The 25,179-nt window shown below is 36.0% G+C and overlaps 1 protein-coding gene across 2 annotated transcripts in view; it reads right to left on the reverse strand.

Moving 5' to 3' along the window:
• Positions 1–589: 589 nt before the first annotated feature.
• RRM2B (ribonucleotide reductase regulatory TP53 inducible subunit M2B) overlaps positions 590–25,179 on the reverse strand; it is a 34,823-nt gene continuing 10,233 nt past the window's right edge. For both annotated transcript variants that reach the window (XM_081503480.1, XM_081503479.1), the window contains exons 3-9: positions 22,262–22,378; positions 21,357–21,490; positions 20,661–20,755; positions 17,671–17,804; positions 13,620–13,724; positions 11,951–12,064; positions 590–4,293 (exon numbers count right to left, since the gene is read on the reverse strand). In XM_081503480.1, the coding sequence (XP_081359606.1) occupies positions 4,141–4,293; positions 11,951–12,064; positions 13,620–13,724; positions 17,671–17,804; positions 20,661–20,755; positions 21,357–21,490; positions 22,262–22,378 (852 nt within the window). In that variant the 3' untranslated portion in view covers positions 590–4,140. The remainder of the gene's footprint in view (positions 4,294–11,950; positions 12,065–13,619; positions 13,725–17,670; positions 17,805–20,660; positions 20,756–21,356; positions 21,491–22,261; positions 22,379–25,179) is intronic.

Here is a 25,179-nt window from a genome sequence, read left to right on the forward strand (position 1 = left end):
AAGGTTCACCAGACATTGAATCTGTTAGCATCTTGATCTCTGACTTCCTAACCTTGAGAACTGTGAAAAATAAATGTCTTGCTTAAGCCACCCACTCTACAGCAGTTTTTTGTATAGTGGCCCAGATGGACTAAGACAGTATTAATCATGAGTGTAAAGTAGATCCAATTTGTCTTATACGACTTTTTCTCTAGCAGTATTTGGCTGCAGGGGTACCAATGGGAAAAACTGGATTGTTGTTTCGTAACGGAATGGAGAATCGCTTTGAATTTTCTATGTAAGGTAGAAAATGCAGATAAAGAACAGAGTTCAGGGTGTTGATAAGAATGTTACTACTAGTAATATGATATATTGTGGAATCTCAGCTGGATACAAAGAGACAGGAAGAAAGGCTCATGGACTGAGAGAAAGTAGATGAGAGACAGCTGAAGAGGGTGCCACTTAGGTCAAAAAGCGGTAGGAGGAATAGTTAAAGTAATACCAATATGTGTTTATCTGCATACACAAATAGAAAATATATACAGTCCTTCACTAGGATAGCCCCTGCACTTATAAAGAAACATTCTTACTCAAAAGGACATACATGAAATGACAGAGACATGATACAGTTTATTTCAACGTACTAAGGCAAAAAAATTAACAAAACAACACATTTCTTTGGAAAAAATCAAATTGTATATATGCAGGGTTGGCTTGATTTCACCATAATGTAAAATACATTGAAAATATTTTGAGTATTCCACATTCAATAAAGCTTTCTATGTATATAGTAGACACTTGCTTTGCTAAATGACCAGACATTTGGAAAAATCAAAACACAGTTGTAAAACAGAGTCAAATATATAAGTTAAGATTCTTGTAAACTTAGAAAAAGACTGAATTGTTATATTTGTACCTGTATAAAAAAAAAATTCTTCAGCCTGTCATTTTCACCTGTATTTTCTTTAATAGAATTAAGCCCTAAATTTGAAGGCTTAAATTCTTTCATCCTAATGCCTTGGGACTATCAGATTTCCCTTTGAACCTGCAGCTGTCTAAAAAAGGAGCAGACCATTTAAAAGGGAGGGAAAAATAAAGATATCCAGATTTCCAATCTGTGCCACTCATGTAGATTATGAAGAGTTCCTGAGTTGGCTACCCATTCACTCATCTTGGTTCAAAAACATAATAGCTGGTTACAGGATTAAACTGGCATTCTTGCAGCCCATCAGCTTTCTTAATCACTGAAAATTATTGACATGTGGCCCTTAGTTTAATCTGAATAACTGTAATTTAGGAATTCTATGACATGATGTTAGCATATTTAAACGTAAGAGGCAAAATTCTGAATATTAAAGAATTTATTTTTTAAACATACAAGATGCTGTGTTTTCCATGAACAAATGAAAATCAAAATGGCAAAAGAAGCTGAAACATCTGAATGTTTCAAAATGAGTGAACTGGAAACATTTCATATATAAAAATATGACTGAGGTAAGCTTAAATTGTAAGAATAATTGTTTATTGTATTTTCATATGTAACTGAACAGCAAAACAGCCCTGTCTGAAAGCACTGGAGCAAACAGTCTTCCTGAGTCCTTCCAAGTCATGATTCTACTTGCTACAATGAAACATTTTTAATAAATGCAATTTGTCATTGAATGACTAGTTTTTAATTCTTAAATAATAAACTTAACTATAACCACTATAGCAATGATCTAAATACATGTGCTGTTAAAACAAAAAAGTTATAAACATGTTCTGAATTATTTTCTTTGCTTGTGAGATAATATTAAAAAGAGATTCTACAAGTTCTTGATTCCCTAAGAATTAAGAACCAAAATACTAAACATAATTAATAAATATGAAACCTGGAAGCTCGGAAAAGGGGATAGAGTACCGAATATAATAAACCAGTGTATTAAAAAATCCAGTATTTCAGTATTAAAACTTCATCTCAATACAGTTAGGGTTATTGCTACGATAAATAAGCTTCATATTAAGGCACCTGTCATTACCTATGAGAAAGACAAAGAGAATATGCAATATAAAACTTTTTTCTTTTCTTTTATTCTTATGTCACTACCGATATATTATCAACTTTAAATGTAAGTTTTTGTATTGGCAGTAGATGAATATCTTTGAACATATTACATGAATAGTTACAATGTTTATGATACAATAATGTATGTGATGTCTTAATTGAATTATATGATACTTTAATGGGAAAATAGGCAAAATCAAGTCAAGATGGATAGCAAGGACTAAATATTAGAAACATGGTAACTTCTAAGAAAAAAACAATATATTGTAGTGACAGTGACTACGAGCAGATCTTGGCCAAGCCATTGAACCTGACTGAGCCTTACCCTCTCTGTCTATAAAATTTCAATACTGCCTGCTCTATCAAACTCGTAAGGCTGTTTTGAAATCAAATGAGGTGATATAAAAACACTCAGCAAACTCTGAATCCTTGAACAAGTAAATGGTATTATGATAGGCCAAAATAGCTCATTTCTGATATTCTCTCTAACAGATAAAGTCATGGCCTGTTCCTTTTGCATCCACTTGAAAACTGCCCGTTTTAATGCATTAGGTAGTTGTGGACTGAATGGAGCAAAAAGGTACGCAAAGAGAAAATCTCTAATCCTTCTTAACCAGAATTGTACACAACAGTTTGCTGTGAGTAGGGAAACCCACTGCTTGCTTAGGCTCAGGCTCCCTCTTGACACTTCCCTCCCATACAGAGAGCAGACTTCTCAGAGACCCTGTAGGCTGGCCTTTCCTCAGTCTCCCCAGGGACACCACCTGCTATCACGTGACATGCATAGTTCTAGAAAAGAACTGAATCTCAATAACAGCATAAGAGAGTTTTAGGAGTATAAGAAATATAGTTGAGGTCAATTACAGGGACACTTCTCAACTTGGCACAGAGTTGAAAAGGCTCAATAATCCCCACCAGGTCCTCCCTTGCTTGGTCCACAAGCCCTTCTTCCATGTAGAAAATAGTTCTGGGGCAGCTTTTTCCAAACTATGTTCTGAGGAACATTAGGTGAGATGTTAGGTGAGATGTTAACAGGTGAAAAGATCTTTGTGAAGTAGGTCTGGAATATGCAGTGGGGTATATGTTTATGTACTGCAGAATTTCTCAGTGTTTGATGTACCAACTACACATTCCAAAGAGGAATGGAGCATACAACATTTCCCAAACTCATCTGACCACAGAATCTTTTTTTTTTCTCCCCACAAAATACCTAGACAGGCTAACAGCTCTTATAATACTCTTTGGGAAATAATATTCTAGCTAATTCACCCTGGTTTTAAACATTTCAGGGCTACATCTGGCTAAAATGATCCTTTTAATTTCTGAAGGAGCAGAATTATTTTGCTTACAAGGTCAACTATCATGATAACCTCAAGGATTCCACTCCATAAGTATTCTGCCCAAAGCAGCTAAGAACCAAATTTCCTTAACTATAATGCTGAGAAATTCAAAGAAGTTATTCTCAGGTTAATGAGAAGTACAATCTTTTTGAGGAAATATTTACATTCTTCTAAAACATTAAAAACACAAAGATCTAATTCTAGATCTTAGGACCCAGAATCATAGTTACTTTGAGGAGACGGAGAATTTTATCATGTCACTGCAATTGTCACTATTAATAACACTAATAGTAACAGGAGAGGGAGAGGGGGAGAGGAAGAGGAGGCTGTAACAGCAGTGCTGGCTGAGCACCTATGTTGTGTCTCAATCCTCATACACACTCGATGAATGCAGGATCTGCTATCACATTCACTTTAGGGTTTACATTCATCTGAGGTTTAGACAGATTAACTGACTTCCCAAGGGTCACACAAAGTAGGACAGAATCTCAAATTCTATCTGACCCCCCCACCCCCACCCCATGCTCTTAACAACTACAGAATGCCATCTTATATTTTAGGGATGAAACAAAAGCATTTGGAGGTCACACTCTGACTGATAAACAGTAAAATTAAAGGATATTTCTATAAATCCAACTAGATTGATATTTGGTTTCAGATTTCCTTTTGAGCAAACTCCTAAGCCCTAAAGGAGATATTTTAGGTTTGTGTTTTGTTTTTAAGCAGAGAAAAATAGGCTGCTATTTACCAATGATTAGTTTAGATGTGGGGAGGGTCTTAAAAATCTGCATCTAAGGTGAAGACATTATCTGTAGTTTCTGCCATAACTGCAAAACGCTGATACTCTGCAACTCGTTTCTCAAAGAAATTTGTTTTCCCCTCTAAGGAAATGTTTTCCATAAAATCAAAGGGATTTTCTGCTTGAAAAACCTGAAAAGAAAAGAAAAATCGTTAGACATTCTGAAGAAGCAAATTACATCACATAAGAAGAGCAACAGATAACCTGAGTCTCCCAACACCTGTATCATCACCTGGAGATCACATATTCCCTAGGGGCCTGGAAGCAGTCAAGACTGATACATTTTAAGATGACTAAGATTGCCTACTAGCCTCTTAAAGGAACTATACTAGCAACTCTGGTATTCTCAGAAATTGAAAGAAAAAAAAAAAAAGATTATTTCAGGAAATAGAAGACTTAATACCAAACTAAAATGTTTTCACAGCTTGAGAACTCTAAAACACCAAAGATATTATAGGCATTTTTCACAGGTATTACTACTATGCAAAGAGCCAACTCATTGGAAAAGACCCTGAAGCTGGAAAAGATTGACGGTGGGAGAAGGAGGCGACAGAGAATGAGGTGGTTGGATGGCATAACTGAATCAATGGACATGAGTTTAAGCAAACTCCAAGAGATAGTGAAGGACATGGAAGCCTGGCGTGCAGCAGTCCATGGGTTCCAAAGAGCTGGACATGACTTAGCGGCCGAACAACAACCACTAGGCTGTCACATCTACACGATACTACAAAATATTAAGTTATCAACAATGTACTGTAGACCTAAATATGTTTCTTAGTTCACAGGAGGCATGTTATCTTCAAATTGCTGTTAAGGAACCATGATCAGGGAAGACAGACTAAATGCTATCTATTGTAACCCCAAACAAAAAGTGGAACACATGTTGACAAGAAGCAGGCTTGGAGATACAGCTTGATGGAAACTGAGACATATTGATGATTCATGAGGAAGAATAAAAGACAATTCTTTAAATTTGGAATATTCAGTCAGTAATTATGAATACCACAGAAAAGAACATATTCAAATAACCCAATTAAAATGGGCAAAGGATCTGAATGGATAAATGCTTCTCTAAAGAACATCTACAAAAGGTCAATAAGTATATGAAAAGATGCTCAAAATCATTATCCATTGCTGCTGCTGCTGCTAAGTCGCTTCAGTTGTGTCCGACTCTGTGCGACCCCAGAGATGGCAGCCCACCGGGCTCCCCCGTCCCTGGGATTCTCCAGGCAAGAACACTGGAGTGGGTTGCCATTTCCTTCTCCAATGCATGAAAGTGAAAAGTGAAAGTGAAGTCGCTCAGTCGTGTCCGACTCTTAGTGACCCCATGGACTGTAGCCTACCAGGCTCCTCTGTCCATGGGATTTTTCAGGCAAGAGTGCTGGAGTGGGGTGCCATTGCCTTCTCTGCATTATCCATTAGGGAGATGCAAATCAAGACCACAATAAGATACCATTTCACACCTACTAGGATGGCTGTTGAGGCTTCCCTGAAGGCTCATGTGGTAAAGAACCTGCCTGCAATGCAGGAGACCTGGGTTCAATCCCTGGGCTGGGAAAATCCCCTGGAGAAGGAAATGGCAATCCACTCCAGTATTCTTGCCTGGGAAATCTCATGGACAGAGGAGCCTGGCAGGCTATGGTCAATGGGTCACAAAGAGTTGGACGTGACTTAGCGACTAAGCACACAGGACGGCTGTAGGTGTGTAAAAAAGACAACTTATTGTGGTCATCACTTCATGATGTATGGAAGTCACATCATTATGCTGTATATCTTCAACTTAAACAGCACTATATGTCCATTATATCTCAACAAAACTGGAAGGAAAAAAAGACAGTAAGTGTCAGTGAGGATGTGGAGAAATTGGGACCCTCATATACTGCTGGTGTTAATAGAAAATGATGCAGTGGCTTTGGAAAACAGCCGGGTAGTTTTCTCTAATGATTAAAGATAGAATCACTACATGACTCAACAATTTCACTTCTAGTTATGTATCCAAGATAAATGAAAACATATTTTCCCACAAAAACTTATACAAGAATGTTAATAGCAGCATTATTCATACTAGCCAAAACATGCCACCCAAATGCCACGGTCAACCGATAAATGGATAAACAAAATTAGGTATAATCATACAATGCAATATTATTTGGCCATAATAAGGAAACAAAGTACTGATACATGCTAGCATGAATGGAACTTTAAAACATTATATTGACTTTGTATATACCATATACCAGTATACGGTATGTACTATCAGTTCAGTTCAGTTCAGTCGCTCAGTCGTGTCCGACTCTCTGCGACCCCATGAATTGCAGCACGCCAGGCCTCTCTGTCCATCACCAACTCCCGGAGTCTACCCAAACCCATGTCCATCGAGTCGGTGATGCCATCCAACCATCTCATCCTCTGTCGTCCCCTTCTCCTCCCGCCCCCAATCCTACCCAGCATTAGGGTCTTTTCCAATGAGTCAACTCTTCGCATGAGGTGGCCAAAGTATTGGAGCTTCAGCTTCAACATCAGACCTTCCAATGAACACCCAGGATTGATCTCTTTTAGGATGGATTGATTGGATCTCCTTGCAGTCCAAGGGACTCTCAAGAGTCTTCTCCAACACCACAGTTCACAAGCATCAATTCTGCGGCGCTCAGCTTTCTTCACCGTCCAACTCTCACATCCATACATGACCACTGGAAAAACCATAGTCTTGACTAGATGGACTTTTGTTGGCAAAGTAATGTCTCTGCTTTTAAACATGCTATCTAGGTTGGCCATAACCTTCCTTCCAAGTAGTAAGCGTCTTTTAATTTCATGGCTGCGGTCACCATCAGCAGTGATTCTGGAGCCCAAAAAAGTAAAGTCTGACACTGTTTCCACTGTTTCCCCATCTATTTCCCATGGAGTGATGGGACCAGATGCCATGATCTTACTTTTCTGAACGTTGAGCTTTAAGCCAACTTTTTCACTCTCCTCTTTCACCTTCATCAAGAGGCTCTTTTGTTCTTCTTCACTTTCTGCCATAAGGGTGGTGTCATCCGCATATCTGAGGTTATTGATATTTCTCCCGGCAATCTTGATTCCAGCTTGTGTTTCTTCCAGCCCAGCGTTTCTCATGATGTACTCTGCATATAAGTTAAATAAGCAGGGTGACGATATACAGCCTTGACGTACTCCTTTTCCTATTTGGAACCAGTCTGTTGTTCCATGTCCAGTTCTAACAGTTGCTTCCTGACCTGCATACAGGTTTCTCAAGAGACAGGTCAGATGGTCTGTTATGCCCATCTCTTTCAGAATTTTCCACAGTTTATTGTGATCCACACAGTCAAAGGCTTTGGCATAGTCAATAAAGCAGAAATAGATGTTTTTCTGGAACTCTCTTGCTTTTTCGATGATCCAGCGGATATTGGCAATTTGATCTCTGGTTCCTCTGCCTTTTCTAAAACCAGCTTGAACATCTGGAAGTTCATGGTTCACGTATTGCTGAAGCCTGGCTTGGAGAATTTTGAGCATTACTTTACTAGCGTGTGAGATGAGTGCAATTGTGTGGTAGTTTGAGCATTCTTTGGCATTGCCTTTCTTTGGGATTGGAACGAAGACTGACCTCTTCCAGTCCTGTGGCCACTGCTGAGTTTTCCAAATTTGCTGGCATATCGAGTGCAGCACTTTCACAGCATCACCTTTGAGGATTTGAAATAGCTCAACTGGAATTCCATCACCTCCACTAGCTTTGTTCGTAGTGATGCTTTCTAAGGCCCACTTGACTTCACATTCCAGGATGTCTGGCTCTAGGTGAGTGATCACACCATCGTGATTATCTGTGTCATGAAGATCTTTTTTGTACAGTTCTTCTGTGTATTCTTGCCACCTCTTCTTAATATCTTCTGCTTCTGTTAGGTCCATACCATTTCTGTCCTTTATCGAGCCCATCTTTGCGTGAAATGTTCCCTTGGTATCTCTAATTTTCTTGAAGAGGTCTCTAGTCTTTCCCAATCTGTTGTTTTCCTCTATTTGTTTGCACTGATCGCTGAGGAAGGCTTTCTTATCTCTCCTTGCTGTTCTTTGGAACTCTGCATTCAGATGAGAATATCTTTCCTTTTCTCCTTTGCTTTTCGCTTCTCTTCTCTTCCCAGCTATCTGTAAGGCCTCCTCAGACAGCCATTTTGCTTTTTTGCATTTCTTTTCCATGGGGATTTTCTTGATCCCTGTCTCCTGTACAATGTCACGAACCTCTGTCCATAGTTCATCAGGCATTCTGTCTATCAGGTCTAGTCCCTTAAATCTATTTGTCACTTCCATTGTATACTCATAAGGGATTTGATCTAGGTCATACCTGAATGGTCTAGTGGTTTTCCCTACTTTCTTCAATTGGTATGTACTATACATTGTATGATTCTATTTATATGAAGTGGGAATTACAGAATAGGCAGATCTAAAGAGACAAAAGCTAGATTAGTAATGCCTAGGCTATGGTGGGGGCTTCCCTGGTGGCTCAAGGGTAAAGAGTCTGTCTGCAAGGCAGGAGACCGGGGTTCGATCCCTGGGTTGGGAAGATCCCCTGGAGGAGGGCATAGCAACCCACTCTAGTACTCTTGCCTAGAGAATCCCGTGGACAGAGGAGCCTGGCAGGCTGCAGTCCATAGGGTCACACAGAGTCGGACACAACTGAAGCAACTAAGCAGCAACAGCAGGGCTATGAGGGGGATGGAAGAAACAAAGGTAAGTGACTGATTGCTAACTGGAAATAGAATTTTTTTGTGGAGTGATAAAAATGTTCTCAAATAGATTGTTGTGATAGTTGCGCAATTCTGCAAATATACCAAAAACCATTGAATTGTACATTTATTAATAGGCATATTGCATGTTCTGTAATTTATATCTGAATAAAGCTATGTGTATTTTTTTTTCCAAAAAAAGTAGACATGCTGGGTGTGGTTGATGTAGTGGAACTCTGTGAAACTGTGTCAGAAACAGTGTTAAAAGGCAGTAAAAATGTGAGTTTTCACTCATGGCAGGATACAGTGGAAAGTGCACTGGACAGTAGTCATAGATTCACTCGATTTTAAAACTGAGTATCTTCCAAATCATTCATGGCATGAACAAAGTAACTAAGACCAGCCTAAATCAAGTAGCTTGGTTTTGACACACAGAAGTACTTGAATATTTATTGACTAATCCAAAACTAGTTGAAAACAACATTAATGTGGCTTCTATTTGGAATTCTGTATAAGTGACAACCATTTGCTAATTTAAATAATCTCTTATTTTACCAAAGTGTGTTGGTTCCTCAGTTGTGTCCAGCTCTTTGAAAACCCATGGACTGTAGCCCACCAGGCTCCTCTGTCCATGGAATTCTCAGGCAAGAATACTGGAGTGGGTTGCTATTTCCTTCTCCAGGTGATTTTCCCAACCCAGGGATTGAACCCAGGTCTCCCACATTACAAGCATATTCTTTACTTGTCTGAGTCACCAGGGAAGCCCAAAAATTATCATTATAAGAACAATTCCTTTTATAGCTCCTTGAGTTCAAAGTTTTTTAGCTCATGTATTTTAAATTGTCTTGCTTTCTTAATATATGCATTCAAGGATACAAACTTTCCTCTGGGGATCTGTTTGGTTGCATTCTACAAATTGTGATATACAGTAATCTTATTGTCATTTAGTTTATATTTTCATTTTTAATCTCATTTTAAAGGACTTCTAAGTAGATGGAACTTACTGGTAATCTTTTATTATTAATTTCTAATTTTATTGCATTAAAATCTAAGAGTCAGTATAATTTCTGCTTTTTGGAATTTACTGAGATAGTTTGAAGGCCTGTGGAGACTGAGGTTTTTTGTTTTTTTTTTATCTTTTTTTTTTTTAATAAATTTATTTATTTTAGTTGGGGGCTAATTACTTTACAATATTGTAATAGTTTTTGCCATACATTGACATGAATCAGCCATGGGTTTACATGTGTTCCCCTTCCTGGACCCCCCACCCACCTCCCTCCCCATCCCATCCCTCTGGGTCATCCCATTGCCCCGGCCCTGAGCCCTTGTCTCATGCATCGAACATGGAATGGTGTTCTGTTTCACATATGATAATATACATGTTTCAATGCTATTCTCCCAGAACGTCCCCCCCTCACCTTCTCCCTCAGAGTCCATAAAATTGTTCTATGCATCTGTGTCTCTTATTCTGTCTCGCATATAGGGTTATCGTTACCATCTTTCAAAGAGATTGAGGTTTTGTACTGTGTCCAGATTTTCTCCTTAGGAGGCATGTTTTGTATGCCTACAATTAGCAAATTTTCCAAGGAAAACTAGACCCACAGGTCTGCAATTTTCCAATAAGTAGAAGGTGGATGTGTGGGTGTAAAGATATGGCGGTGGGTTAAAAGATAGTGAGTTCATTTTAAGGCTTAAGTAAGCAAATTAATTTTATTATGATAAACATGTAACTTAGAAACAATTTCTTTTAATACACAATTTGTAAATTCCAGAGGTCATATTAATATAATTAAAATCTTTATTTATCTCATTAATGATCAGCAAAAGAGAGGAGCTTGCAACTAAAACAATCTAAATAGTGATATTTTACAATTTATAGTTATAAAAAAACCTTTGTCCCATCTGATTCTCATCACAATATTTTTGTAGTTACCAGAAAATATGTGCAATATCAAGAGAGTTAATGATTATCCAAGCATCATGGATTTTATAAGGCTTCTCAATAATTTAAACTTCCATTTCCATGAGAAAGCAGAACCTAAAATCTCTAATTAACAGTATAATATTAATACATAGTAAATTTCTATGAGTGTTACACTTAACGTGAATACAGCGTGACCATTTAGTGTTCATGTGCTGTACGTCTGACACTGTTTTAAGTGCTTCAGGCACCAGCTCAGCAACAATAATTTGTGCTGCATGTGTCCTCAGTTGTGTCCGACTCTTTGTGACCCCGTGGGCTGTAGCCCACCAGGCTCCTCTGTCCATGGGATTCTCCAGGCAAGAATACTGGAGTGGGTTGCCATTTCCTGCTCCAATAATTTGTGGTAAGGATTATTACTATTATCTTCATTTGACAGATAAGGAAACTGAGACAGTGGTCAAGCAATTTGCCTAAGGTCACATTGCTAGAAAGTGGGGGAATCAGGATTCAAACCCAGGTAGTCTGGCTGCAGCCTGCAACCCATGTGAAAACACACATGAAAATTCAGGTACATTATCTCTGATAAACAAAATGACAGAAATTACTTAAAGATAACTGAGTTCAAAGAGTCAAATTATGACAGCTAATGTCTTCCTAATAATGATTTCCTATTTAAAAGTATTAACCCTCAAATTACAACACAGACATGGGGATTTACCTGAGGGTAAACCTATATTAGCATATTAAATCCAATTACTTAAAGATAGTCCTATTAAATAGATACCTACAATTATTACAAAATAATGTATTGAGCTTAGTAGTTCTAGGATTTACTAGCTTCCTACTTCTGTTAATGAATTTCATTTTAAGTTTTGTCTAAGGATTTAAACAAAATCAACTGGTTCAGGTAAAACAAGCCTGTCATGGACAGTTTAAAAAATAGACTAGTTTTGGGGAGAATGGATATATGTAAGTGTATGGCTGAGTTCCCTTTGCTGTTCACCTGAAACCATCACAACCTGGTTAATTGGCAATATCCCAATACAAATTAAAGTTTAAAGTTCAAAAAAAAAAAAATTAGACTAGTGTATTTTAGAGTCTTTACCTGACTATAACATTTTAGCTAGTAGTAATACATTTGAAACACCTTACCTTTGAGAATCCAAGTTCTGTAAGCAATCTGTCAGCTACAAACTCAATATACTGTTTCATCAGAATGCAATTCATTCCAATGAGGCCAACTGGCAAGGCTTCTGTTAAAAACTCCTGAGACATAAATAAAAACAGAATAAAGTACAAAGAAAGAACAATAAATAATATATATTTTCCAAATAAAAAGAGGGTTTTAGCTTCATTAATCTTCTAAATCACTGATCTTGTTCAAGGAAAGTACACTAGGATAACTTCTTTCAACGTGGCAAACAACGCCCATTTGCTTAAAAGGTTTGGGGTGCTGCTATTCGTACTATTGCACATTTTCAAGTAGCCAAAGTAAATTGAAACTAACTATTACATTACTGGTAGTTTTAAAGTAGCACTTGTAGGACCCAAATTTATATGCTTTCTCAATAGAAAAAAGGGGGTATTTTGTTATCTAGAAAAAGATTCACCTAAGATGATTGCTGTGGTGAACATGACTTAAAAATGAGTTGGAAAAGAAAAAACAATTAACAGAGAAAATGAGAAAGAAATAGAAATGGATCTGAGCATTGGGAGAAAAACTGAAATCCAATTATACTGAATGACAGGGAAGTGAAAGTCGCTCTGTCGTGTCCGACTCTTTGCAACCTCATGGACTATAGCCTGCCAGGTTCCTCTGTCCATGGAATTCTCCAGGGAAGAATAATGGAGTGGACTGCCGTTCCCTTCTCCCAGGGATCTTCCCAACCCAGGGACTGAACCCAGGTCTCCTGCATTGTAGACAGATTCTTAATGACAGTGGTAAAGTGTTAACAGAGAAAAAATAAAAACATATTAGCCATTTGGATTTAGTTCTAAAAGTGATTCAAGATACCAAAATGCATTTTATGACTTTTCTCTCTTCAAATATGAAAACTGTTTTTTTTTAAGTTTAAAAACTTACTTATTTTTCAACTAGTTCTTTCAAATGATAAAAATACATTCTAAGTGAAGCATCCATGTCTTTCTAGTTAGGGATCTTTACATGCCTGTAAATCACATTTTACTATTCTCTAATTCATTCATTTCTTCATTCTATGAATATATGGTGCATGCTTAAAGCTAGATACCTTGCTAGTTTTTTAAGAATACAACCAACAAGGACCTACTGTATAGGAAAGGGAACTCTGTTCAGTATTATGTGCAGCCTGGATGAGAGGGGAGTTGTAGGGGAGAATGGATATATACACAGGTATGGCTGAGTCACTTTGCTGTGTACCTGAAGCTACCACAACATTGTTAAGCAGCTATGCTCCAATTTAAAATAAAAATTAAAAAAAAAAAAATACAAAACAAGAAACCATCACTGCCCTCTAGTAGCTAAAAATCTAAAAATATAAAGCTAAGATAATTAGAATAGTTTGGTAAGGCATGAAATTTGATAGATAGATCAGTGAAATTTAAAAATAGTCCTGAAACAAATTTTAGTAAACATAAAATCTTAATATATAACAAAGACTGGCTTATAAGCCAAATTTTAACTTGACATTCTAATTGCAATACATCATCTATTGGTACTGCCAGGTTGACCATATAATGTTTCTGATATCTATTTTGAACTACAAAATGGCAATTTCATATGAGTCAACCTAGTGCAAACATCAAAGAGAGATGTGCTACTTATGTAAGCTTCCCTGCTTACCTGCTCAATTTCAACGGCATTAACAATGATGTCCCTAACCCTTTCTTCTGAAGGCTTATTTACTAAGTACTGAAACAACAGGCAAGCAAAGTCGCAGTGAAGCCCCTAAAACAGAAGAAAAATACCACTGTCAAAGGACATTTTATCAGCTATTTTCACACAGTGATGTATCAGGCTTTATATAAGCTAGACATGCAACATTGAACTTCTGGAAGAAGGAAGAAGGATTAATAGGGCCAGGATCTTCTTTTCTCCAAATCTCATTAAAACACCAATCATAATAACCTCTAATGAAAATTTTTCAAGGCCAGCAAATCTCAGTTAATTAACATGAAGAATTAATGAACAACAATGAAACCAACAAATCTGCAACCAAAAGCATTTTGGAAAGGAAAACCAAGTAAGAAGAACCAAAATTAAAATTCACTCATTTTTAGCTTTTTAAAAATTAAGACAGATTGAAAAACAATTAAGTATTTAAAGAAAAAGTGAAACTCAGATTTCAAAAACACAACAGTTATATTAAACAAGAATGGTTCAAGATAAAAATAAATTCAGTGCAAGGAAAATGGAAACTGAAGCATTAAGGATGCCATCTGAAACTGTGTAAAGCAGAAATGACATTGCAGATAACCCAAAGACAGAAGCAAACAAATTTGTGAAATACCTTGAGAATAGAATTGTTATGCAAATACATAAAACCTTATAGAATCTTAAACAATTGGAGAACAGTGCAAGGAGATTCAACCTACAATAACTGGAATTTCAAAACACAGAACAGATGGTATAAAGCTGAAAACAACTGAAAAAAATTTCAAAAAGTCAAAACAAAAAAGAGAAGGAGGTCAGAGACATAGAAGGATGATGGAGTTCTAAACAAAATTAACAATTAGATACTGACAACATGGCAGAGTCAATTAACATTTCTAAACTACACAGAAAAAGAAACAATTTTGTAAGCCAACAAGGGAGAAAAGGAAGGAAGGAATATGCCCTTTAGAGGATTAAACATCAGAGCTGTTTAGCTTTTTCTAAAAGAATCAACAAAAAAGCCAAAGACAGCTGAAAGATGAGACTCAAATCAAAGACTGTATTCCAAGGATTATTTTCCTAGTTAAATTGTCATTCCCAGAAGAAATCGTTAAAAAAAAAAAAGAAAAAGCCTCTTTAAATAACTAATCTTGGAAAATTTACTAGTAAAACATACCCCTCTCACTTGACTCAAGAGGATATTTCCAATTACCAAAGGCAGAATTTAAAATACACTGCTGAAAGGTGACAATGTATATATCGATTAGAACCAATAGCTAGCTACCAATTACAGAGATGGGTATGAAAAAGGAAGGCACTTGTAATTGTTAAATCAATAAGAGAATAAAATTAATTTTGAGGTTTAAAGCAACTCCAATCAAAATCCCAGTGGGATTGTTTTTAAGTTAAAACATTAATCTGCAAGACTAAACGAGCAGAATCTTTTAGGAATACTTTAAAAGAAAAGTTATGAGATTTAGCCTACTAATTATCAAAACATAAAAGCCTATAATAATGAAAATGGTTACAGCATGAAATTTGTCACATAGCTTAAAGAAAAAGCCCCAAAATAGATTTTAGTATACTTGAATCCTTAATATATAATAAAGAAAATATCAGAAGTCACTGGAGAAGGAAGGATTACTTAAGGAGAATTGGAAAAACTTCCCAATTGTGGTAGAAAAGACATGTTCATATATTGTTAGGTGGTGCTACAATTGTTATTGTATTTCTGGAAAGAAATCTACAAGTAAGTATGATGGCCTTTAAAATGTTATTGTTCAGTCGCCTAGTTGTATCTGACTCTTTGCAACCCCATGGACTGCAGTACCCCAGGCCTCCCTGTCCCTCACCATCTCCCAGAGTTTGCCCAAGTTCATGTCCATTGCCTCTGTCACCCTCTTCTCCTTCTAACTTCAATCTTTCCCAGCATCAGGGTCTTTTCCAATGAGTCAGCTCTTTGTATCAGGTGACCAAAGTATTGGAGCTTCAGCTTCAGCATCAGTCCTTCCAAAGAGTATTCAGGGTTGATTTCCTTTAGGATGGACTGGTTTGATCTCCTTGCTGTCCAAGGAACTCTCAGCACCGCAGTTCGAAAGCATAAATTCTTCAGTGCTCAGCCTTCTTTACGGTCCAGCTCTCACAACCATACGTGACTACTGGAAGACCATAGCCTCGACTATATGGACCTTTGTCAGCAAACTTATGTCTTGGCTTTTTAACACACTGTCTAGGTTTGTCATAGCTTTCCTGCCAAGAAGCAATTGTCTACTTATACTCTAGTAATTTTATTTCTAGGGAATGTAGCTTACGGTAAAATAAGTAAACAAATTAAAAACCAGGAAACAATGTAAATTTCTAATTACAGAATAGTCAAATGATACACGCGCTCATTAGGACACGTGTGTGAGTGTGTGCGCTCGGTTCCTCAGTCATGTCTGACTCTGCGACTCTACGGACTGCAGCCCACCGGGCTCCTCTGTTCATGGAATTTTCCAGGCAAGAATACTGGATCCGGTTGCCATTTCATCATCCAGAGGATTTCCTGACACAGGGATCAAATCAAGTCTCTTGTGTCTCCTGCATTGGCAGGTAGATTCTTTACCACTGGGCCACCTGGCAAGCCCTCATTAGGATATGTAATATCTAACAAAACTGTTTCCAAAATATGCTTAATGTCACAGAAAAATGTTCACAATAAACTGCTAAGTGAAAAAATATTATCTTAGCTCATAAAAATATGAAAAAAGCAGAATACCTCAAATTGTAAAAATATGCTATTTGTATATATTTACATAGGTTTAAATGTAGAAATGCAGAAAACAGTCTGGAAGGAAATACCAATACAATATAAAAGGTAGCTATTCTGTGTTTTGAGAATGAATGATTTTATTTTCTTAATTCTCTGTAATAATCATACATGACATTAATTAAAATTACTAGAAATTTAAAGACATGGAACAACAAATGTAATTACACAAAGCATTTTGTGGCACTTGAAAAGTACTTTCATATGTACTATTTCATTGCATTTTAACAAAACCCTGTTAAGATGTATAGTTGAAGAAACTGAGGCTCAGAGAAATTAAGTAACTTGACAAGGTCAATTTAGAAATAAGCTAAGGAGCCAAGATAAGTCAATCAATGTGAGCTGAATGACTGTAACAGTCTAAACACTGAGAAAAGAAAGGTCAATGAGAAGGTTTCTGCACTTGAGGAGCTTAAAGAGACAAGTACAATATATGTTATGGAAACTAAAATAGGGACAAGTTCAGGTTTCAAAGGTATATGTAGAAGAAAGAGGGTCAGTTTTCCTTAACTGGGTCAGGAAAGTTTTAAGTGGCAACTTGTGAGAAGGTAATCAAGAGTTGGAAAAAAAAAGGGGGGGTAGTAAAGATGGAAAGAGTTTTGCAGACACAGAGAGACAAGATTTAGTTACTGACTGAATATGGCTAAAAAAATTTAAAAAAGAACCAATCTAAAATGACTCCCAGATTTCAAATTTTGATGATGGGATAGAAGATGGCTTTGTTCAATGACATAGAGAAAATAGGAAGAACATAATTTGGGAGAAAATGATGAGTTTGATTTCCTGAAATACTAGGCTTGAGATATCTGTGGAGCCTTCCAGGAGAAAATATCTAAACATGCACTCGAATATATGGGTTTGGAGCTCAGGAAAGAATAACTGGCCTAAAGACAAAGCTTTAGTTGTTATAAGCACCTAAGTGGCAGCTGATTCCATGGGAATAAATAAGATCAACCAGGAGGCCATGTAGAGGGAAGGAGAGCGGCCAGGTGGGAACCCAGGAGCACCTTGATGCATACAGATGTACAGAGGTTGAGGAGGAACACCAAGAGAGCTAGGAGGAAAACACGGACTTAAAATCCAAGCAAGAAATGACTTCTTATTTTAATTACCAGGATATTTGTGTCACCATAAGCATTTTCAAGGGAAAGAAAACTAAATGAACACCAGCTAGGAATAAAAATATAACCAGAAGAACATTTCACTCCTTACTTCATCTCTGCTGATGAGCTCATTGGAAAAAGTGAGTCCAGGCATGAGTCCTCTTTTCTTTAGCCAGAATATAGCAGCAAAAGATCCTGAGAAGAAAATTCCTTCTACAGCAGCAAAGGCCACCACCCTTTCCCCTAGGGGAGAAAAAAATTAGCTTCACTTTCTGAAATATTAATATATACTGCAGACATGTTCAAGCTTACCAATGTATAATATATGTTTTTACATATATATTTTTTAACAACCATATCATAACTCTTTTGCCAAGAAATCAAATCAACAAGGTAGTGCCACAGCCAAGTCTTCAGTGGAGGAAATTTGCTACTTCAACCTACTAGAGCAGAAAAGCATGTCTGCTTCAGGTGCTATGTCTAACACTGGACTCTTGCAGGTCTTGAAATCTGGAAAGCCTTCTGCACTCAAAAAAAAAAAGGTGATTTATCTGTAATACACATGCCTACGGGTATGGGTGCAGGTCCATGTTTTTGAATGCAGTATGTATATACACGTATGTTTGCATACTATGCTCCGTTGACCCCTTTGAAAACAAAAATAGCTTTTTAGACTAGTGAGTTGCTTGTTTTAGGATGGAGCTTTATCATTTATTTACATAGACTACTATATTTTCACCTTACTGTTAATAAGAATGGATAGTTAAAATTGAAACATTTTTAATCAACATAAATGTGATGTCACATGAACGTTTATCTGTAATGGAACAAGACTATAATTTTATACATCTGTGACTAAGAGGAACATCGTCATTTTAACTATTCTGTGCATTCACATGAATGCTACAGAATGAAAATCATAACAGAAATAATTACAGAAGGCTATTCTTTTTGGAGAGGATTATAGGATGATAAGGGGTAAATGTTACAAATTTTCTTTTTTTTTTACAAATTTTCAAGAATATATGTGAACCACAAAGAGACTTTCAAAATGCTTCTTATAAAATCTATAACAAATTGCAAAGGCATCATGATTTGTCTTAGAGGTAGGGAAGTAGTATATATTTTTAAGATACAGCTAACCTCTATGATGCAATGCATTAAGATTGTATAACTCATACTTTTTTTAATGTTTGAAATGTACTTTCATTACATATATTAAAGTTGAATCTGTATATTTAATGTTTTAAAGTTATTTAAAGATATTTTTAAAGTAAGCAGTATACGTCACTTTTTAAAAAACCACGCAGATTGCCATAGGATGCCTGCTGCCCTCCTGTCTTTTCTCTCTTTCTAGGTTACTTTTCTGGTAGTGTCATGAAAACATGCTTCCTGCGAGGCACACCATCATCTTCCATCATTTCCTATACACACTAATCTTTTCACTGCATATTGAACACTCATGTTCCCTTTGTTTTTCTCTAAAGCCAGTTTCTCACCATCTGCCTCTCAATCAATTTTGAGATAATTAGCTGGGTATAAAATGCAGATCACTCTCTGGTGAGAACTAGGAATCTGCAAAATTTTTCCAAAATTCTCCAGATGATTTTTATGCACATTGAAAACCACTGCTTTTCTCATTATCAAAATGAACTGAAGGCAATGCCACATATATGTTTCTTCTCTGACATACTACATACTTGTCCACATCTTACACTGAATCACTGGTTCTCAATGTATTATCCAGGAAGCCCTGAAGATCCACAGAACAGGAGGTCTATGAGGTGAAAACAATTTTCATAATGATACTAAGGCATTATTTATCATTATTACTATCATCCTCTCATTAATATAGAGTGGTGTTTTCCAGAGGCTACATGACATATCACAACAATCTGAAAAACCTGGTAAAATACTCCTCCCTTTTGTAACTACATATCTGAAGGAGGCTAGATTTTCTTCATATACTTAAACCAAAACAACAGTCTGCAACAAATTGAATGCCAAAGCAGATATAATTCAGCCATCCCCTATAAAGCAGACATTAAAAAGATTTGCAAAAATAAAAAACTAGGTTTTTCTCATTGATTTTTTTAAAATACAGTGTTTCTTTTCATAAATATACATTATTTATTTTAAAATATAACGGTTGTTACTGTTAATTTAATATGCATTAATAAGTAAATATTTTGAAAGTTTCTTGGGTTTCATTTCTAACATGTAAATGTCAATAGATACAATCATATAAATAAAAGCACTTTGGAGTCCTCAATAATTTTCAAGAGTGCAAAGGAGTACAAACTGAAAATTTTGAGACCTCCTTCTGTACATAACGAATAAAACCAGAAAGTAAAGACAATCAATTGTGAAACAGATAAGAATAAGAAAGGTACTTAGGGCTACTTATATTAAATATCTGATTATTTTAATTAAATGTAATAAATATTTATTGAGCAACTACTGTATATGAGAAAATGTTAATTGCTTCCTTAAAAAAATGTTATTGACTCTCAACTCATCCTAAAGGGTGTCTGCATTTAACTTATTTGAAAAATAAGCCTGTTATTGCAAACTGTTCTTGCCTTAATTGAGTACACTAATCTATATATTTGTTCCCTGAAAAATATCAGGACTCTGACCTGCTTTATTTTAGGGAAAAAATAAACATTACTCAAAGCATATAGTCTTGCTCTAATATTCTTATCTGAGTCTCTGTGACTGATTCTTTGATTCTTCTTTTTTTTTAATTAATTTCTTTTAATTGGAGAATAATTACTTTACAATATTGTGATGGCTTTTGCCATAAATCAACATGAACTGGCCACAGGTATACACGTGTTCCCCCTCTCATCCTGAACACCCCTCCCTTCCCTCCCACCCTATCCCTCTGGGTTGTCCCAGATATCCATCTTTACCTGAAATTATGCACTGACCTTTTTACTCTTTCAACTTTTAATTTAATAAACAGAATAGATAACAGATTTAGAATATTTTTTCACCAGCTTCCAATTAATTCTTGGGAATAGTGATATTATACCATGTAAAATAGTATTGTATAACCTAAGCAAATTTGATCAAATATAAATTAAAGTTACATACCAAAAGTAGATTTTCTATCTGCTATCCATCGCAAGGCCCAATCTGCTTTTTTCTTAACATATGGCATTGTTTCAATTGCATTAAATAAAAATTCTCTGTAAAAACAGAAGAATTAATGGCAAAGTTATTCATTTGGGTTTTTCTGTTTGTTTTTATTTTTGGCTGCACCACAAGACTTGTAGGATCTTAGTTCCTCAACCAGGGATCAAAACCTGAGCCCACGGAAATGAAAGTTCCAAGTCTTAACCACTGGACCACCAGGAAATTCCCAATTCATACTATATTGATCCCAATTCATACTATATTGATCCCAATTCATACTATATTTGATTCTATGCAATTTATGGTATGCACAGTATCTGGAGTTTCTCTGTATTTTGGCAAGTCCATAAACTGTAGAAGTCAAAATAAAACTCAAATTAGTGGTTTGAATCTGGTCTGATACAAAGTTGACTAAATTAGAATATTTAATGTCTAAACAGAATGTGCTGATGAACAGTTTTTTAAGTTATAATTTCCAAAGATTTATTGGTCCTATGTAAGTGTTTTTTTTAACCCAACACATTACTAAGTAATAGAAAATAGTGTATTTCTAAACTTCCATATTTGAATAATCTTTCCCTATATTTAGTTTCCTAATATTAACATAACCAAGTGATAGATAAAGCTTTGTAAATAAAGTCTCAGCAGAAATACCTTTTCTTGGGATCTCTGATGTAAGTGTCTATTAGCAAACTGTACATCTCTGAGTGAACATTCTCAATGAGAATTTGAAAGCCATAGAAACAGCGAGCCTCTGGAACCTGTACTTCCTGACTAAAGCGCTCCACCTAAAAAAACAAGGAAAATAAATATATCTGATTCTATGGGCTCTCATTAAACACTGCAAATCAGAATCTGAACATTAGAATTATCACATAAGAATCACCTGTCATGCCACAAACAGGTCAGAAAGACCTTATGAATTATTCTAAGTGGTACTGTTTAATCCATCCACCCTCCACAATTAGTTGCATACTGTATTCTTAAGCAATTAAATAAATTGACCTGTTAGTTGGAAATACTACCTATAAAGCCAAATAAATTTTAGAACATCTACCAAAAACAATTATTTTGCTTTGTAGAATTGACCTTAAGTAGATCTACTGAAGCCCCTACCAGTTGATAACAAAAGTTTGCACCCTCCCATTCTTTTTAGTAAGAAAGCTTGCCTTCTAACCAACCATAATACAGTGGGGAGCCAGACCCAGTGTTTTATTAAAGAGCTCTGGAAAGGTTATTAAGGTGCAGGTTCTTTATTAGGATTACTATCTAAGAGTAAATGCAAACTCATGCTTATGCCTTATAAGCAGTCTTTTTTTTTTTTTTTTATAAGCAGTATTTATTGGTACAATATGCTTGGTTTCATGATATTTGTGGGGAGGTGGGGTCAAAAACAAATGAAAACTTGCCTTTGACACTTCATCAGAAAAAAATTTTTCAAGAGTTAAGCTTCATCTAGTCCATTTCTTAGACATTTTTCAGGTTCTGTCTGATTATCTTACTGCCGTCACTATCATTTAACTGTTGAATGAGAACAAAAGTAGAAACAAAAATCTCACCAAATTTTCATTCACAATTCCATCACTGGCTGCAAAAAAGGCTAAGATGTGAGAGATAAAATACTTCTCTTCTGATTTAAGCTTGTTCCAGTGAGGAAGATCCTTTGATAAATCAACCTGAAATAAAAAGATTTTCAGAAAATTTAACTTAAATTCTTCTCAAAGTATGGAAAACTGACTCAACATTCTGTCTCAACGTTAAGTGGGACATTTTTGCAGTAAAATGTGAAAAATGAAAAAAGTTATCATTCTTGCTATAGACTGAGTATATGTGCCCCCTCAAAATCCAAACTGAAACTTAATCCTCAATGTGATGATATCTGGAGGTGGAGCCTTTAGAAAGTGATTTGTTGTTGTTGTGTAGTCACTAAGTCACATGCGATTCTTTGTGACCCCATGGACTGTAGCCCACCAAGCTCCTCTGTCCATGGTATCTTCCAGGCAAGAATATTGGAGTGGGTTGCCGTTTTGTTCTCCAGGGGATCTTCCTGACCCAGGGATCGAACCCACGTCTCCTGCATTGGCAAACAGATTCTTTACTGCTGAACCACCAGGAAACCCTGGGAAGTGGTTAGATCACCCTCATGAATGGGATTAGTGCTCTTATATAAGAGACCTCAGAGAACTCCTTTGCCCCTTCTGCCATGTGTGGACATAGTAAGAAGACAGCTGTCTATGAACCAGGCAGCAAGCCCTCATCAGGTATCAAAACTGTAGGCACCTTGATCTTAGAATCTCCAGCCTCCAGAACTGTGAGAAATAAATTTCTGTGGTTTGCATGCCATTCACTCTATATTATTATAGCAGCTCAAACTAAGACAATGACAAAGGAACACAACAAAATCTAAACATTATGAAGAATTCTATCTTTCAGCTAATTGAGAAGCTGGCCAGGATGTCCTTTCAAAACATTAACCTAATCTATTCTCACCACAAAAAAGAAATGGTAACTATGTGACGGGATACAGGTGTTGGCTAACACTATGGTGGTAATCATTTTGCAGTATGTAAGCGTAGTAAAGCAATATGTTGTATATTTTTATAATTACACAATGTTATATGTCAATTATAGCAATAAAGTTGGGAGAAAAACTGAAATCTGGAAGAAATGAAGGAAGGGGTAAAATGGAAAGAGAGAGTAGAAACTGGTCAAGAAGGAACTGAGGTGAATATACTAATGATTTCACCAGCCAGGGCTTTAACATTTGATACATTATTTACCATTGTGTTAGACAGATAATTAGGCACCTGTTAAGCAGTTGTAGTTGCTACTTTACTGCTAGTTAATCCACTTTTATACCTGGAAGTAATGTCAGACAGGTAACAATCTGGGTTTTAAAACAATTTATAGGTACAGCTTCCTCTGGGAATAGAAATATTTTGGAAAATGTTTATTGGAACTAGTCCTTGGAATTAATAGTAATGCACTCTAGAGTTTGGTAGAATCTACAATTTTAAAATAGTCTCTAAATGTACCTTGTAGATTTTGTCTCTGGAAGATCTCTTACAAATATTTCATAATAATCTCACAAACATTTGAAATGTGTAATTGTCTTTTGCTCTTTATTTATTTATTCTAAAAAGCCCTAATCTCTTTGACCATTCCAAAATAGACTAAAGTTTCATCTTTTCAATCATCTGTGTTCTTTTCCAAAATCCTTTTTCCCATTACTTTATGTTTTAAATGTTTATTGAACACCAACTACATGACAGACATTGTGCTAAACGTTGGGGATACAATGGAGCAGAGAGGAAATATTTGCATACATCCTTTAAAATATGAATGCTAAAAGTCAGGTCCTATTCTATAATGTTAAGAGTTCACTCAGGTTAACCTGACATCTTCCTGGTTTTTGTGTATTATACTCCTGACACTAAATTTTAATATTACAATATGCTCACTCTTAAATATTAAACTTATCTACATTAGTTATTTTCCATTCCTAAAAGGTAAATCTTTTTGCCCAGCTTCATTCATTTGAATAAATTCTCAATTTCACAATATGAAGATTGATTGCAAACTACTGGGTTAACAGAACTGCCTAGGGAGCTTTAAAAAAAAAAAACAAACACCAGAACTTCGTCTTCTGAATCAAGTCTTCAATGATCAGTCATATTTAAGAATAAAGGTAAATCACTGGTAAAACAGTGAAATCTAAAGATGATTAAACTGTAACTTACATAATTTGTTTAAATGAATAATACATGGAACTAAAAATGTGTTTGACTTCCCAATTAATTATGTATTTGAATCTTCCTATCAGCTTCCTATCTATAAAAAAATGTGCATGCATGTGTGTGTGCTAAGTTGTTTAGTCATGTCTGACTCTTTGCAACCCCTTGGACTGTAGTCCATCAGGCTCTTCTGTCCATGGGATTTTCCAGGCAAGAATACTGGAGTGGGTTGTCATTTTCTCCTCCAAGGGATTTTCCCGACCCAGGAATCAAATCCACGTCTCCTGCATTGACAGTTGGATTCTTTACCACTGAGCCACCTGGGAAGCATAAAATATGTACCAACCTGTATATTTTAATTTTTAAAAAGTAGTATTTTTAAGTCATAGTGCAACACATAGTACACTTCTTAAAAGATACAAGAAATTTCCTGATGAAATTTAATAACACAAGTATCACAAGTACTTTTTTAACATGATGAATGAAAGAGCCACCTGTGCACCCTATTTGGTCTCTTAATGACATCTAACAAAAAGCTTTCTAAAAACCATGGTTAGGGACAGTCAGGTGTGCCTACCACTATGACTCCATTTGAAAATACCGGGTTTTGGGTTTGGTTTTTTTTTTTTTTTGCTCTACATGCTAACTACGCTATAACAAAGATGTTAATAATATTAACAAATATAACAAAAATGGGTGGGTGGATAAAATTAGTGTAACAGAAGCTTCAAAAGTTGGTGCCT

This window comes from Giraffa tippelskirchi, chromosome 6, assembly GCF_054371585.1.
Source record: "Giraffa tippelskirchi isolate mGirTip1 chromosome 6, T2T-mGirTip1v1.2.pri, whole genome shotgun sequence".
NCBI classification, from domain to species: Eukaryota; Metazoa; Chordata; class Mammalia; order Artiodactyla; family Giraffidae; genus Giraffa; species Giraffa tippelskirchi.